We start from the raw sequence: 13,713 nt of genomic DNA, 5'->3' as shown, positions 1-13,713 counted from the left end.
ATAAGGAGAGTTATACCGAAGTAGGTAAGTACGTATTATAGTTATTCTAAGTATAAAGGACACTAAGTGTCAAGAACGCGTTAACGTTCAAGGATGGAATTAGGCAGATAGCTGTAAAGTAGAGCTTGTAGCGTCAGCATGCCTTCGCGTCGCCTGGACCGGTCGGCATCGTACTTAATCTCCGGCAGAAGGCAATGTACCCGGAAACTAGGTGACATTTAAGATATCGACCGCCTACCGGAACAGATATCACCCACACCCTGCAATTTGCGGCTCACTGATGAACTTGTCAAATGAGGCGCGAATGACCCGGCCTAGCAATAAGTGCAGTGCATCTTAGAACGTGCAATTTTAGACGATAGGTACGTGCATGTACCTACCTAGTTACCTGTTTGCATGTATGTTTAAGCTCGTAATGAATATAATTTAGTTATTGTATTGATTATTTTACTTAGTTGTATATTATGATAGTTGCACATTGTTAAACAAAGAGCGTTCTTAGACGTTTTAAGTTTAGGAGTAAACACATACCAAAAGCTTTATTTAAATATTAATGACGCACCCTTAGGGCAAAGTGACTGGTTAACACTTCATCGTAAGGTCTTTCACATTTTACATGTTGACACATTTTTGAAACAGGTCTAAATATTGGAGTTTTAAGCATAGTCCAATAGATTCTTATTAGTTAATGTTGAGTTATGTGGTGTTTAATATTAGTCTTAGAGAGAATTTTTCACCTAGGTTTTAATACGAAAAAAAGTACTTAAGTATTTATTTAAATTGTATCTATTTAGTTGGCAAATTAATAAGCTGTAGATGTCAGAGTTATAAGGGCGACGGAGCGAGCACATTCCAGGACTTGAATCACTGTTGCCATTTTTGGATCCGTTCCGTCCCCACACGCATCTTTGGAGCGAATTGCGGTATCTTTAGTAGCTCTCCAATGTTTGATTACGTATTACTAGATGCAGTTTTGATTTTAAATAATTATTTATTCTGATTAAGTTCCACTATACTTATTAAATTATTAATTAAATTGAAAAGATATTTGTATAAAATAACACATCATGTATAAAATATAGAACTATATGAATGTATATGGTTGATTGGTAGAGAATTCCATGAGGCATTAAGTCCGCCATTTGTGCCTTTTTTGATATGCAATAAAGTTTAAATAAATAAATAAATATTACATTTAATTTCTGGTAGTCAAGTACCATATGATACAAATGTAGCAATGGTTGTATGAAATTAAATAAGTATGTACACAGTGAAATTAAAAATTGTCTATACTAGCAATCAACTCATATAAGTACCTAGTTTTGAATACGATGCGCAATTCTAAGAATGCAATGCAAGAGAACATCCACCCTGCCAGTGTCAAGTGTCACCTGACCCGCGTATTTCAAAGTCAAATCGCGGTCTTGCCATTTTATTTGTTCGTCGGGCAAACTGCTTAGTGTATTGAACTGTAAGCATGTGCGGTCGAGGCGAGCGGGTCCGCGCCCGCGCCGCGGTATCGTGCCGGTACCGTCCGCAGCACACGCTACGCCCGCGCTCGCGGCCCTTCTATATCATTGTCTAGAAATGTTTGACCCGAGCCGTAAGGGCACGCACAATCAATGCTAACATTGTTCCGATACATTTACTGTGTCCGTAAAAGTACGGAATTTAATAGATGTCAAGGAGGTCATCTGACACAATATTTCATACTTTGCTTGGAGTGCTTGGTTTACTATATAGCAGTGGCGGATCGTTCAAAGAACTCGATTCCCACCGGCTTGTCTAATTTTAGCCCGTTGAGTACTTTAACGATCGGTTTATGGAGAAAAGGAAAGCAAAATTAGCTCCGGGTTTCCTACGAATATTTGTGACGCACCGCCACTATATATAGTGCAATTATATGGCTTTTCATATTTTCTTCATAAAAACTTTATCATTGTTATTTAGAAGTTAGCAAATTCGTTTATTTATGTAAAACATAAAACGTTTTTCAAGATACCTAATGACCTAAAAATATGTAAGTAAATCAGGTAGGTTAGGTATAGGTAATGAAGATGCAAGTTATGATATTATCTTCAACGTGCCTAACGTAGAAATTTGATGTGCTTTCAAATAGTAGTAGTTAAATAATCTAAATGTATAATTTACCCGCAGATCCGATGATCCTCCCGAGGATGTAGAGGTGCTGCTACTACTGCCGAGTCGCCCGTTATGGTACATTTTTAACTGACAAAAGTCTGAGGAAAGGTAGGTTTGGATCCTGAACTAAACGGCTGGTCAAGAGTCTGTATTCACTTGTAACATTCACATCACGAGCTCAGCTATGCTGAGTTTACGTAAAGCTTTCTTCACTTAACAATCATTAGCGGGTGGATTGCGCACATTGTCTCTGTTAACCATTTTAACCGGCTTGTAATGCAGGTGTTATTGTTGTTAAGAGTGGCAGATTTCGTTTCATGTACGAAAACGAAATCTTGACAACTAGTAATGACAACCTATAATAGGCAATTATTTTTATTATTATAACGATAATAATCTGTTAAATAACCGAGGAGATTTAACACCTGTTAGCGTCTACGTGACCTAAAGGAGCTGTTTAATCGATTACTGAACACACGAGAAGTAGTGGCACCGACTTATCGCTTACTATCGACTTTAGCAGCAATAAATAATCGTACCTCAATTTTGGTGATAAGGGAATATCGCTGTCACCTTGAAAACTGTGTTTTGATAAACGACTAATTTGAATATCAATCGAGCTTGGTTTCATATTATTTAGGTACCTAATCAATTTAACTGGATAACTTAGACACCTTTAACAAAACAAACCTGAAGGATTAATACAAATTATTTATTAATTTAATTGAATAATAGAGTTAACATTGACTGTATTCATAATAGATACCAACTCCCTTTAATGGTTAGGTTAGCTAGCTAGGGTACCTATTACATAGTTAATTAAGTCAATAATTATTAGTTCATTATTCAAATACGTTCGTACTTTATGACAATGGTAAGCGTTTATCTCAACTTACTCAGCTTTAAGATCAAAATAAATGGTCCTTCATAATCGTAAGCGAAATTTGCAACTAATTGGTAAACACCAGGGGACCACGACTGCGCGCTAATTAAGTGTATTTATAGAAAGCCATAGCTTTCTTAACTTTAAAAGGCGTTTTATGTGAAATTGGTGATCGAGATAGTTGGATCGGTATCGCGAAAGCGTTTTCGCGTGCGCGTGGGCCGGACGGCGCGCGCGGCGGCACTGCCCGGCGCGGCGCCGGCGTCGCTGAGCGCGAACGTCGTCGCGGGACCCGATGCGTGCGTTGCACCTGATCCTGCCCGCCAACTCCAGCTCCCAAGATTCCCAGGAAGCTGCACAATGATCTTCGATCACATACCACGTGCCCATTCGTCGTACTTATCGAATGCGTTGAACTCTAATAATCCACGCTCAGTGCGTGCTTACATGTCATAACGAATTAAAAAATAGGTATAACTCATTATATAATTAATGGTTCGCTGCCACCATTTAAAAACTATAACATTTTTTCATTCATTGTAGCCACATCATTATTTCTGTGTGGGTATTTAAGTGGGGACCGGTCTATTCGTCTTACCTATGTAATGTAAGTAATGTAACTGAGTATCAAGGAAAATCCAACTTCAAAGGACTTTCAGTTTTCTACATTAAGTATATATGCAAACTCGTGAAACATGTTATGCAAGATTATGTCAATATAGATAGATATATATCAAAAATGTGTGAATATTCTCAATAAACAATGTCGGACAGCATCCCGGCATCTTCATTTACATTGCGCCCGCGCCGTCGGGTTTCACTCACGACAACTTCCTACTCCGCGAAAGCCTTTCTGTCTCTATTCAAGTGAACATTCCATAAATTATTCCTTACACATTTCCTTACTTTACTTAACCATAATGTATTTAAACTCTAATAAAATTAATCGTAAGTAGGTATATGGTAAAGTGTCACGCAAATTAGTCTCTCAACTGCCTTTTAAAAACACATCATTATCATATTATTATAATAGAGGTAAAAAGGTCAGCGAGATACTGCTATATAATTGGAGAAACAACTACATAACTCGTTATCAAATGCCAAATAATTTGCCAAACATGACAGTGATTGATGATGGAAATTAAAACGAATCTACCTAATTATATCATTTGTAGGTTTGTTCAGTAGTTTTTTGAAATCTTTATAAAATACAGTTTTACGTACAAAAGCCTCATTTTTACTAGGTATTATGTAGTTAGCATACCTACTTTTCATTTAGACCATATTTGTTACAAATAAAATACATGTATACAAATATTAGGCAACTCAACAGTTTTTTATTTACTGCTATTCGAGGCTTCCGGCCACATTCATAGAACAAAAACTTCATGCATCAAAATCGGCTCAGTCACATTGATGCTACGGTGTTCTGTTCCACACGACACAAACATGGTAAAAATGAAGTTAAATCCCTTTATGGAAAATCGCTAACGCACTAAAGAAAAGGGAAAAAGTATTGACATGCTAGATAGATATATGATATACGTAGTACGGTCCATGAGTTCTTGGCCTCATATAGTAAATAGAGTGCGTTCACAAAATTCTTTATGCAACCGTCAGTAACAAGTCTCATCAAGCTTTACATAAAGTTTCAACTTGCTGCGCCAATCCGTTTAATTGTAATAGAGCTCAAACGATCACTAAGGCAAGTCGTTTAAAAAATGTCTCAAATTGAGTTTCGCGCTGTTATAAAGTTTTTGACTAAAGAAGGATTAACGCCAACTCAAATCAAAGAAAGAATGAATGCTGTTTACGGTGACTTGTGCCCATCATTTTCAACAATAAAAAATTGATCTAAGTTGTTTCGCTGGGGACGAGAATCATTAGAAGATGATCCACGTGCTGGAGGTCCTGTGACAGTGACTACTCCAGAAAACATTAAATTTGTGGAAGATATTGTTCTAAGTGACCGACGCCTAAAAACAAAAGAAATTGCAGCACAGACTGGAATTTCCAAAACAAGTGTTCTAAGGATCCTACATCAGAATTTAAATATGACAAAAATTAGTGCAAGGTGGGTGCCTCGAATTCTCAGTGCAGTGCAGAAGCAGCGTCGAGTAGAATGTTGTAAGCAATTTTTAGAGCTTTGCCACGAAGACCAAGAAGGAGTAATCCAATCGATTGTAACGGGTGATGAAACCATGGTGTTATACTATGACCCGACATCCAAAAGAGATTCCATGGAGTGGCATCGGAAAGGAGAATCCGTGCCAAAAAAAGCAAAAGTCACTCAAAGCACCAAAAAAGTGATGGCTACAATCTTTTGGGACTGCGAGGGAATCCTTTTGATTGACTTTAAAGAAACAAATACTACCATGAATGCGGCATATTACTCTGAATTACTAAGGCAGTTGCGTCAAAAAATTATCGAGAAACGGCGCGGAAAAATCACTCGAGGTGTGCGCTTGCTTCATGACAATGCTCCAGTCCACACTGCTTCGTTATCCAAAGCTACTATTCGCGAATGTGGCTTCACAGAGATTGACCACCCACCTTATAGCCCCGATCTAGCCTCATCTGACTATTTTTTGTTCTCAAAGCTGAAAGCTGAGTTAAGGGGTAGAAGATTTAACAGCGACGATGAAATTAAACAGGCGGTGTACGACCATTTTGACTCTAAAGATGTATCATACTTTTATAGTGGCTTAGAAGCTTTAGTTAGACGTTCTGAAAAGTGTGTGAAAATAAAGGGAGAGTATATTGAAAAATAATAACAATGTTTTTTATTTATGACCTTTATTTCTATGTTAGGCTAAGAACTCATGGACCGTACTACGTATGTATATACGTGAGTGTTGTGTGCACAATTGTTTTCACAAGTAGAATACGTCATTCATTGAGTCACGTATAACGGCTCAGCACGAGCTTTTTACTCGAGCTCATTGACCATTGTGTCTTGTATAAATTGCAATCTGTTACATTTTATGAAGCGTACCGTATGAGGGTACATTTTTTTATACCTACTTCGATTATTATTTAAGTTAGGGCCACTTGTTCCAGCCAGGGTTAAACACTAACTCGGAGTTAACCGTTAACATAGGGTTCAAATGTACTGATAACTCCACTTTAATTAGTTAACCCAGAGTTAGTGGCTAACCCTGGATGGCGCAAGTGGCTCTTAATCGTGAATTACCTACTGTATTTAAAACAGTTTAATAGTGTGAGTCATCAGCTCACAAATACAATTTGGTGGAATTAAAATGTATCTCGCCAAACATCGGTGTTCCGGTGGACAGCGCACAGTGCGCGAGCGAACGAAATCCAAGCGAAAAAAGAACAAAATACCTACTTATACCCCGAACCGAATATTGGGTATATAGCTGATCGTGCCGGATAAGACGCGGGCCGGCAGCTCGTTTGGCACCTACAATATAGCGCGATATATCGCCATCATTAGTCTTCGATTTGTGCGGCATACTCAATCTCGCCCTTCGCTTAATAATGTTAAGCCGCATTCAACTTATAATACATACCGTAACGAGCAGGTATAGTTAAACATCAGTACCCCTAGTGTAAATAAATTCGATTTCCAAACGTGACGTACGCGTTTGCGTTTAGTCTCATTTTGTATTGGATTTCGAAAGAGCGCGCCAAGCGGGACGTTTTGGAAACTCAAATCCTATACAAAATGAGACTTAACGCAAACGCGTTCGTCACGTTATGATGTTGATCAAAGTTACACTAGGGGTACAGAACACAAGCCCAGCTGTTCCGCTGTTCAGCTGTGTAGCAGAGTAGCAGTACAGAATAATTTAGACACCTGTATCAAGTGACACCTCCATACCCTAGATTATAAATGTAGAGTTTGAGACGGAGAAAATTAAATCCACACTCCTTAGTTACTCGAGTAGGAGCAATATTATTATGGGTTTATGTTACAATTCTAGATAAATTGAATACCTATAGTTCGTTTTTTTTCTTGACGTATTTTTAGGGTTCCGTACCAAAAAGGTACAAAAGGAACCCTTATGGTGCGACTCTGTCCGTCCGTCTGTTTGTCAAATTGCTAAATGTCTCGAGAAGCACATAAGCTATCGATTTTAAATTTGGAATAGTAATGAACAACGTTAACCCAGACATATTGGAAGTGTAATATTTTTATTTTATTTATATGCATTATGGAAAATGCCCAATATAAAGAGGGGGCAAAATTTCAAAGTCTAGTTACAAGGTCGAGTTGGGTATCATTTGAAAGAGCTCAAATTGAACATTACAATTTTTTTCACCACACCAACTGGTAAAGGCCCTCTTGTTTGTTCAAAAGCGAATGAGAAAGTTGCATTTTATCCACATGTGGGGCAAAGTAATCAGATGCAAATTTTGAGTTGTTTCCTTATGTTAGCTAGTAGGATTGACTTTTAAATGATGATTTTGAATGATTATTTTATTTTTACGTTCATTTGGATTTGATTTCATTTGTATTTTTTGGTATTTCATAGTTAGTAGTTTCCTCATGTTGGTGTGGTGAAAAATTTTGTGTTTCTCTCGGAGGCAAAGTTTGTTTAACCCTCGTGCATTGAAACCCTCGCAACGCTCGTGGTTCAATTTTGGGATCTTTTCCTTGCTCGGGTATCAATATTAGCACGAGCGGTTAAACAACAACGTTGCCCCCTTGTAAACCAAACAACTATTTTTAAGAATTATCCCTGAAAAACCAACATACATACAGATCGCACAGATTAGTTAGCCAATTTGCCCATAGATGGCGCTGTACACGAGTATGCTTATTATACTTCTGGTCAAAAGTCTTTCGTGATTATAGTTGTATGAGTAAAGTTAAAGTTTGTACGAAACCCTCGGTACGCGTGATAAACGAACTCGCACTTAACCGTTTTTTTTATCAAAAAATACTTGCAAATAAGTCACTCAAATATTGTAAGAAATATAAATCATATACAATTATTTTCATTCTTTTACTTTCATAACTAAACAACATAAACTATTTTCAATTATTTCGAATCAAAAGACACATCAAGATTGTTTACCTTTTTTCTAATGCTAAAAAGCGGCCAAGTGCGAGTCGGACTCGCGCATGAAGGGTTCCGCACCATTTGAGACGTATTAAAAAAAATCTACTTGCTAGATCTTGTTCAACATTTTACCACTTTGGACACACATTTTACCACTTTGGAAGTGTCTCTCGCGCAAACTATTCAGTTTAAAAAAATGATATTAGGAACCTAAATATTATTTTTGAAGACCTATCTATTGATACCCCACACGTATGGGTTTGATGAAAAAAATTTTTTTAAATTTTATGACGTATTAAAAAAAACTACTCACTAGATCTCGTTCAAACCAATTTTCGGTGGAAGTTTGCATGGTAATGTATATCTTTTTTTTTTTTTTCATTCTGTTATTTTAGAAGTTACAGGGGGGGGGGGGGGGCCACACATTTTTTCACTTTAGAAGTGTCTCTCGCGCAAACTATTCAGTTTAGAAAAAAATGATATTAGGAACCTAAATATTATTTTTGAAGACCTATCCATAGATACCCCACACGTATGGGTTTGATGAAATTTTTTTTTTTTTTAATTTTATGACGTATTAAAAAAAAACTACTTACTAGATCTCGTTCAAACCAATTCTCGGTGGAAGTTTGCATGACAATGTATATCATATATTTTTTTTAGTTTTTTTCATTCTGTTATTTTAGAAGTTACGGGGGGGGGGACACATTTTACCACTTTGGAAGTGTCTCTCGCGCAAACTATTCATTTTAGAAAAAAATTATAATATATTAGAAACCTCAATATCATTTTTGAAGACCTATCCCTATAGATACCCCATACGTATGGGTTTGATAAAAAAAGATTTTTTGAGTTTCAGTTCTAAGTATGGGGAACCTCCAAAATTTATTGTTTTTTTTCTATTTTTGTGTGAACATCTTAATGCGGTTCATAGAATACATGCACTTACTAAGTTTGAACAGTATAGCTCTTATAGTTTCGGAAAAAAGTGGCTGTGACAGAATCGGACAGACAGACGGACATGACGAATCTATAAGGGTTCCGTTTTTTGCCATTTGGCTACGGAACCCTAAAAACGAAGTACTTACATATATATTATGACAATAATTAGTCCTACTCCTGTAGTATTTTTGTAGTGTTACTGTAACGTTGTTAAAACAATTAATTAATTGGACGAACCTAATAAGAATAAGCAAAACTAAGTGCAACTTAGTGGTCATCAAAGTTTTATTATCTCTTTGCCTAAGTTATGTGCTGTAACTTTTGCAGCGAACAAAGTTAATAGTCAAAGCGTAACTTGCGAGAGTTGAGAGTTTTATTAGCGATGTAGATTCGCGAAAACGCAAATCTAGTTACGCTATATTTTCATTATATCTACCTATTTTGTCTGCGTTGGTTAAACGGAAGTAACCGAAACCAAGTTTCGTGAATAAATATATACCTAGGTATAAATTATTCAAGCCACTATTTTACCAATGCGACCATCTTAGTTATCGGCTGCATGTACTTTTAAACATAATTATAGATATCATTATACACATAATACGTAACAGTAATTACGTATAATCAATAATATCGGCAATTTCCAATCTTCAATTCAATAGGCATTTAATTAATATAACTTACTTGTACCTCATATATTACGTAGGTACCTATTACGTTTAATAACTATAAGCTTGAACGCCATTTAATATGCATGTCACGATTCAAGATGAATCTCAGTTAATATTAGTTGTCCACGAGATATTGGAATGGGTTACTCCTACTGCCAGGTTTGCCAGCAATGTGCTTAGGTACGGTTGCAACCACCCAACAGGCATTCCATCTAAATTTGATATTGGTCTCAGTGAATCTCACTCCTTTCTTCAGGCCAATTGTTCACAGTATAAATAAATGAACTAGGAAGATCAGTGTACAATCCTTTTAGGTTCAAATTTAATCAGAAGTCGGTTTAGTACGAGTAAGTTTGCGCTAGCACACAATGGAAGCGTAACCACTGGCCGGCCGATTGTCATCAAATGTTCTCTGGCTAAACATGGACAGCAGAACCGGAATATTATCTGTTTCGTGAATAAATTTAAATGAAGACCGTATAAATGACCGCGAAATGGCTTGTGTGACCGCTTCGCAGATAAATACGTGACGGACATCGTTGCTGACAGTAAAGACGTTTATATTATGGAAATCCCTTATGATATTTGAAATAACTATTAAAATACTTGAATTTGGCCATGTTTGTAACCCATAACATATGAATGGGTTACGGACATGGACGTTAAATTAACAAATATAACTAGACACCGTTTAAGCTAATCTTACACGGACTTGTACCGTACAACGTGAGGGAGTATCATAAGCGTCGTATTTTCATGGAAATTTTAAATTATGACATTGCCACACGTTGACATTGCAAATGCCTTACAGAGTTAGCTTGGTCCGACTCTACTGCATTAGTTAAATACGGTTCTATGATGAACAATTATCCATTTTAGCTGAAATAACGATGTAAGTACCTATAACGTTACATTTCTCCTCCTTATCGCCTGATTCGACCCTTAAAATATTAGATCTAAATACGATATGAAAACTGATGTTTGTTCAAATAATGACGTCGTTTTAAACACAGACATATCAAAAAGTAACGTTTCGTTGTTGTTATATGAAAGTGACGTTTCTTCAAACAAAAACGTCACATCAGATCCATATCGTATCTAGAAAGTACATATCTGAAAGTCCGAATCGGTCATTCACATTTTAACCGGTGTTACTTTAGATAAGTTTTGATTGTAAAATTTATCTAAGCGTTATATAAATTACATATATAATTTCGTAAAATTTAAACCAGTTTAATACTTCTGGAAAAGAATTATCGATAGGATCGACATACCTACTTTGTGTATGTTTACGCCATCTAGTGGCATTATCAGATAAAGAATAGCGCTTTATGCGCGCATGCGTGCTACGCATCTGAGTGACTAGCTATAATACTCATCGTACTGGTAGAGGGCAGCACTGGCCAAGTTGTAATAAGTACTTGTAATTCTTAGAGGTGCCATTCCAAATATTCCCACTTGGAATCTAAAGGTACCATTCGACTTCAGACTGCACCAGCATTACAGTTGCAGTATTGCAGCGCGGAAAGAATTTGGGAATTCACATTGCATTTGACAGTTGCGACCGAAGAACCGAAGACTGTCTGTCTGCAATACTGCTGCAGTAATGCTGCCGATTGCATTACTGTCGCAAATGAACAAATTCAATATTTTTTTTTCGAAAAAATTACCTTGACGTTTCCGGCAGCAATACAGTCGGCTACATTACTGCAGCACGACAATCCTACTGATTGCATTACTGCTGCAAATGATTTTAGACATTTGCGACTGCAATGCAATGCAGTTAAGCAGTAGGTAATGTTGCGCTGCAGTAATTATTTATTATTTATTATATTTTAGAAACATACAGTCGTTTACAAACAGTACATATACAAAATTGCTTAAGTTTAGACCTAGAGTTTCATTTTTTACATAAAATCAGTCTGTTTTTCTTTTTTTTTTTTTTTTTTCTTTAAGATTACAATTTTAAATGTTACCCAAAACTAAACATTTGAGAGCGTAAAGAAAAGAAAACATGCATAATTACATTTATTACCTAAAGAAAAGCACGTTTTAAAATATTAATGGAACAAGTAAATATATCTATGTTAGAGAGCTTGTCATTTTCGTTAAATAGTTTGCAGGCACGTCTTATGAATATATTTTGTGCATAACACGTTCTACTGTTGGGAATCGAGAATAACCTTTTCTTCTGACAGTGGCGCTGACGTCTACGAGGAACTCTGAGCTGTATTTGGTGTAGTAGCGAGGGGACATCTAATATATTGCGCATAATTTTATAGAGTAAGACGGAATCTGCGATATCTCGGCGGTTACTAAGTGTTTGAAGTTTATGGTGGATCAGTGATTCGCTATAGCTAACATGTGTGTGACCAGTTCTAAAATCGAGAGTTTTAAGGAACTTTCTTTGTATCCGTTCCACCCGTTCAATATGGATGTTATGATAAGGTTTCCAAACTGTACTAGCAAACTCGAGATGGCTGCGAACAAAGCTGTTAAAAAGGATTTTGTAGGTGGTACTATTTTTAAATGGTTTACCAACTCTTAGAATGAAGCCTAGTTGTTTGTACGCCTTTTTTATGACAGAATCTAAATGAGGTATGAACGACAGTTTAGAATCCAATAGAACTCCAAGATCACGGATTAGTGTTACTCTACGCAGGTAATTATTACATAAAGTGAAGTTATATTGTACATTATTTTTTTTCCGTGTAAAGTTTATTACAGAACATTTATTTATATTTAAAAATAAATCATTATCTTTACAGAATGTCTCAAAACTTATTAAATCATCCTGCAACAAGTAATAATCATCAATCGTATTTATGACTTTATAAATTTTCGTGTCATCTGCGTAGAGCAAAACCTTTGAGTGTTTGATGTATTTATCTATATCGTTTATAAATAGCGTGAAAAGCAACGGGCCTAAATGAGATCCCTGGGGTACACCGGAACTAATTGTTTTCCATTGAGAAGTGTAACCCGATAATACTACACATTGGCTTCGATTTTCAATATAAGATTTAATCCAACGGAAAAGGTCTCCGTGTATTCCGATGTGCCAAAGCTTGAGAAGAAGCTTATTGTGATAAATTTTGTCAAAGGCTTTGGCAAAATCAGTGTACACAGCCTCTACACATGAGCCTCCATCCATTGCGACTAAAATATCATTGGCAAAAGTTAAGAGATTAGTGTCTACCGACCGACCTTTGAAAAAGCCGTGTTGATTGGGGCTGATATGGTTTTTAACTACTTGAGAAAGCTGACTAGTGACAATTTTTTCAAAAATTTTGTTGAATTGACATAATTTTGATATAGGCCTAAATTGTTCAATATTGTTGCTAACTTGACCCTTGGGGATAGGCGTCACGAATGCTCTTTTCCAGATTTCGGGAACACAGCCAGATTTAATAGACTTTTGGAAAATGATAGTTAATGGTATTGCGAGGTTTGCTGAACATTTCTTTATGAAAATAGGATGAATGCCGTCAGGACCTGCACCTTTGTTCGTATTAATTATATTTAAAAGCCTATGGACAGATGCTCGATTAATGTTTATAGTACACATATCTACTAAGGGTTCGGCGGGTGGCAGTAAAGTATCGACAAATAAGCTGTTACGAGATTCCTCAAAAACGGAGTGAAAAAAGTCATTAATTAAATTACAGATTTCTGCACCATCTGAGGTAGCATGATCCTTATATCTCATCGTTTGTGGTAATTTATTTTTAGAATTTATAGATTTTATATAAGACCAAAAATAATTTGGACATGATTTTATTTTATATTCGGAATAAGAAATGTAATTTTTGTAACATTGTGCTTCCATTTTTTCTGCTCGTTTACGTAATATTTTAAAAGATTCATAATCCAAAGGATTGCCGTATTTTTTCCAATTCTTATGAAACTTACGTTTTTCACGTAACAACTTTATTAATGGTCTAGTGTGCCACACCGGAACGGACGCCGATACGTTGATTCGACGCATAGGGATATGATAACTAATCAACTGTCTTAAAATATCGTAGAATTTTGTTACACAGCT

General features: G+C 36.3%; 1 protein-coding gene across 2 annotated transcripts in view; it reads right to left on the bottom strand.

Annotated features, from left to right (window-relative positions):
* LOC133517764 (tensin-1) overlaps positions 1-3,214 on the bottom strand; it is a 93,030-nt gene extending 89,816 nt beyond the window's left edge. The window contains exons 1-2 of one of the 2 annotated variants that reach the window (XM_061851172.1): positions 3,039-3,214; positions 2,152-2,498 (exon numbers count right to left, since the gene is read on the bottom strand). In XM_061851172.1, the coding sequence (XP_061707156.1) occupies positions 2,152-2,223 (72 nt within the window). In that variant the 5' untranslated portion in view covers positions 2,224-2,498; positions 3,039-3,214. The remainder of the gene's footprint in view (positions 1-2,151; positions 2,499-3,038) is intronic. The other variant, XM_061851173.1, reaches the window with a different exon arrangement.
* Between the last annotated feature and the right edge of the window lie 10,499 nt (positions 3,215-13,713).

The sequence above is a fragment of the Cydia pomonella genome, chromosome 5 (assembly GCF_033807575.1).
Source record: "Cydia pomonella isolate Wapato2018A chromosome 5, ilCydPomo1, whole genome shotgun sequence".
Classification (NCBI taxonomy): Eukaryota; Metazoa; Arthropoda; class Insecta; order Lepidoptera; family Tortricidae; genus Cydia; species Cydia pomonella.
This window is presented reverse-complemented; position numbering and strand designations above follow the sequence as displayed.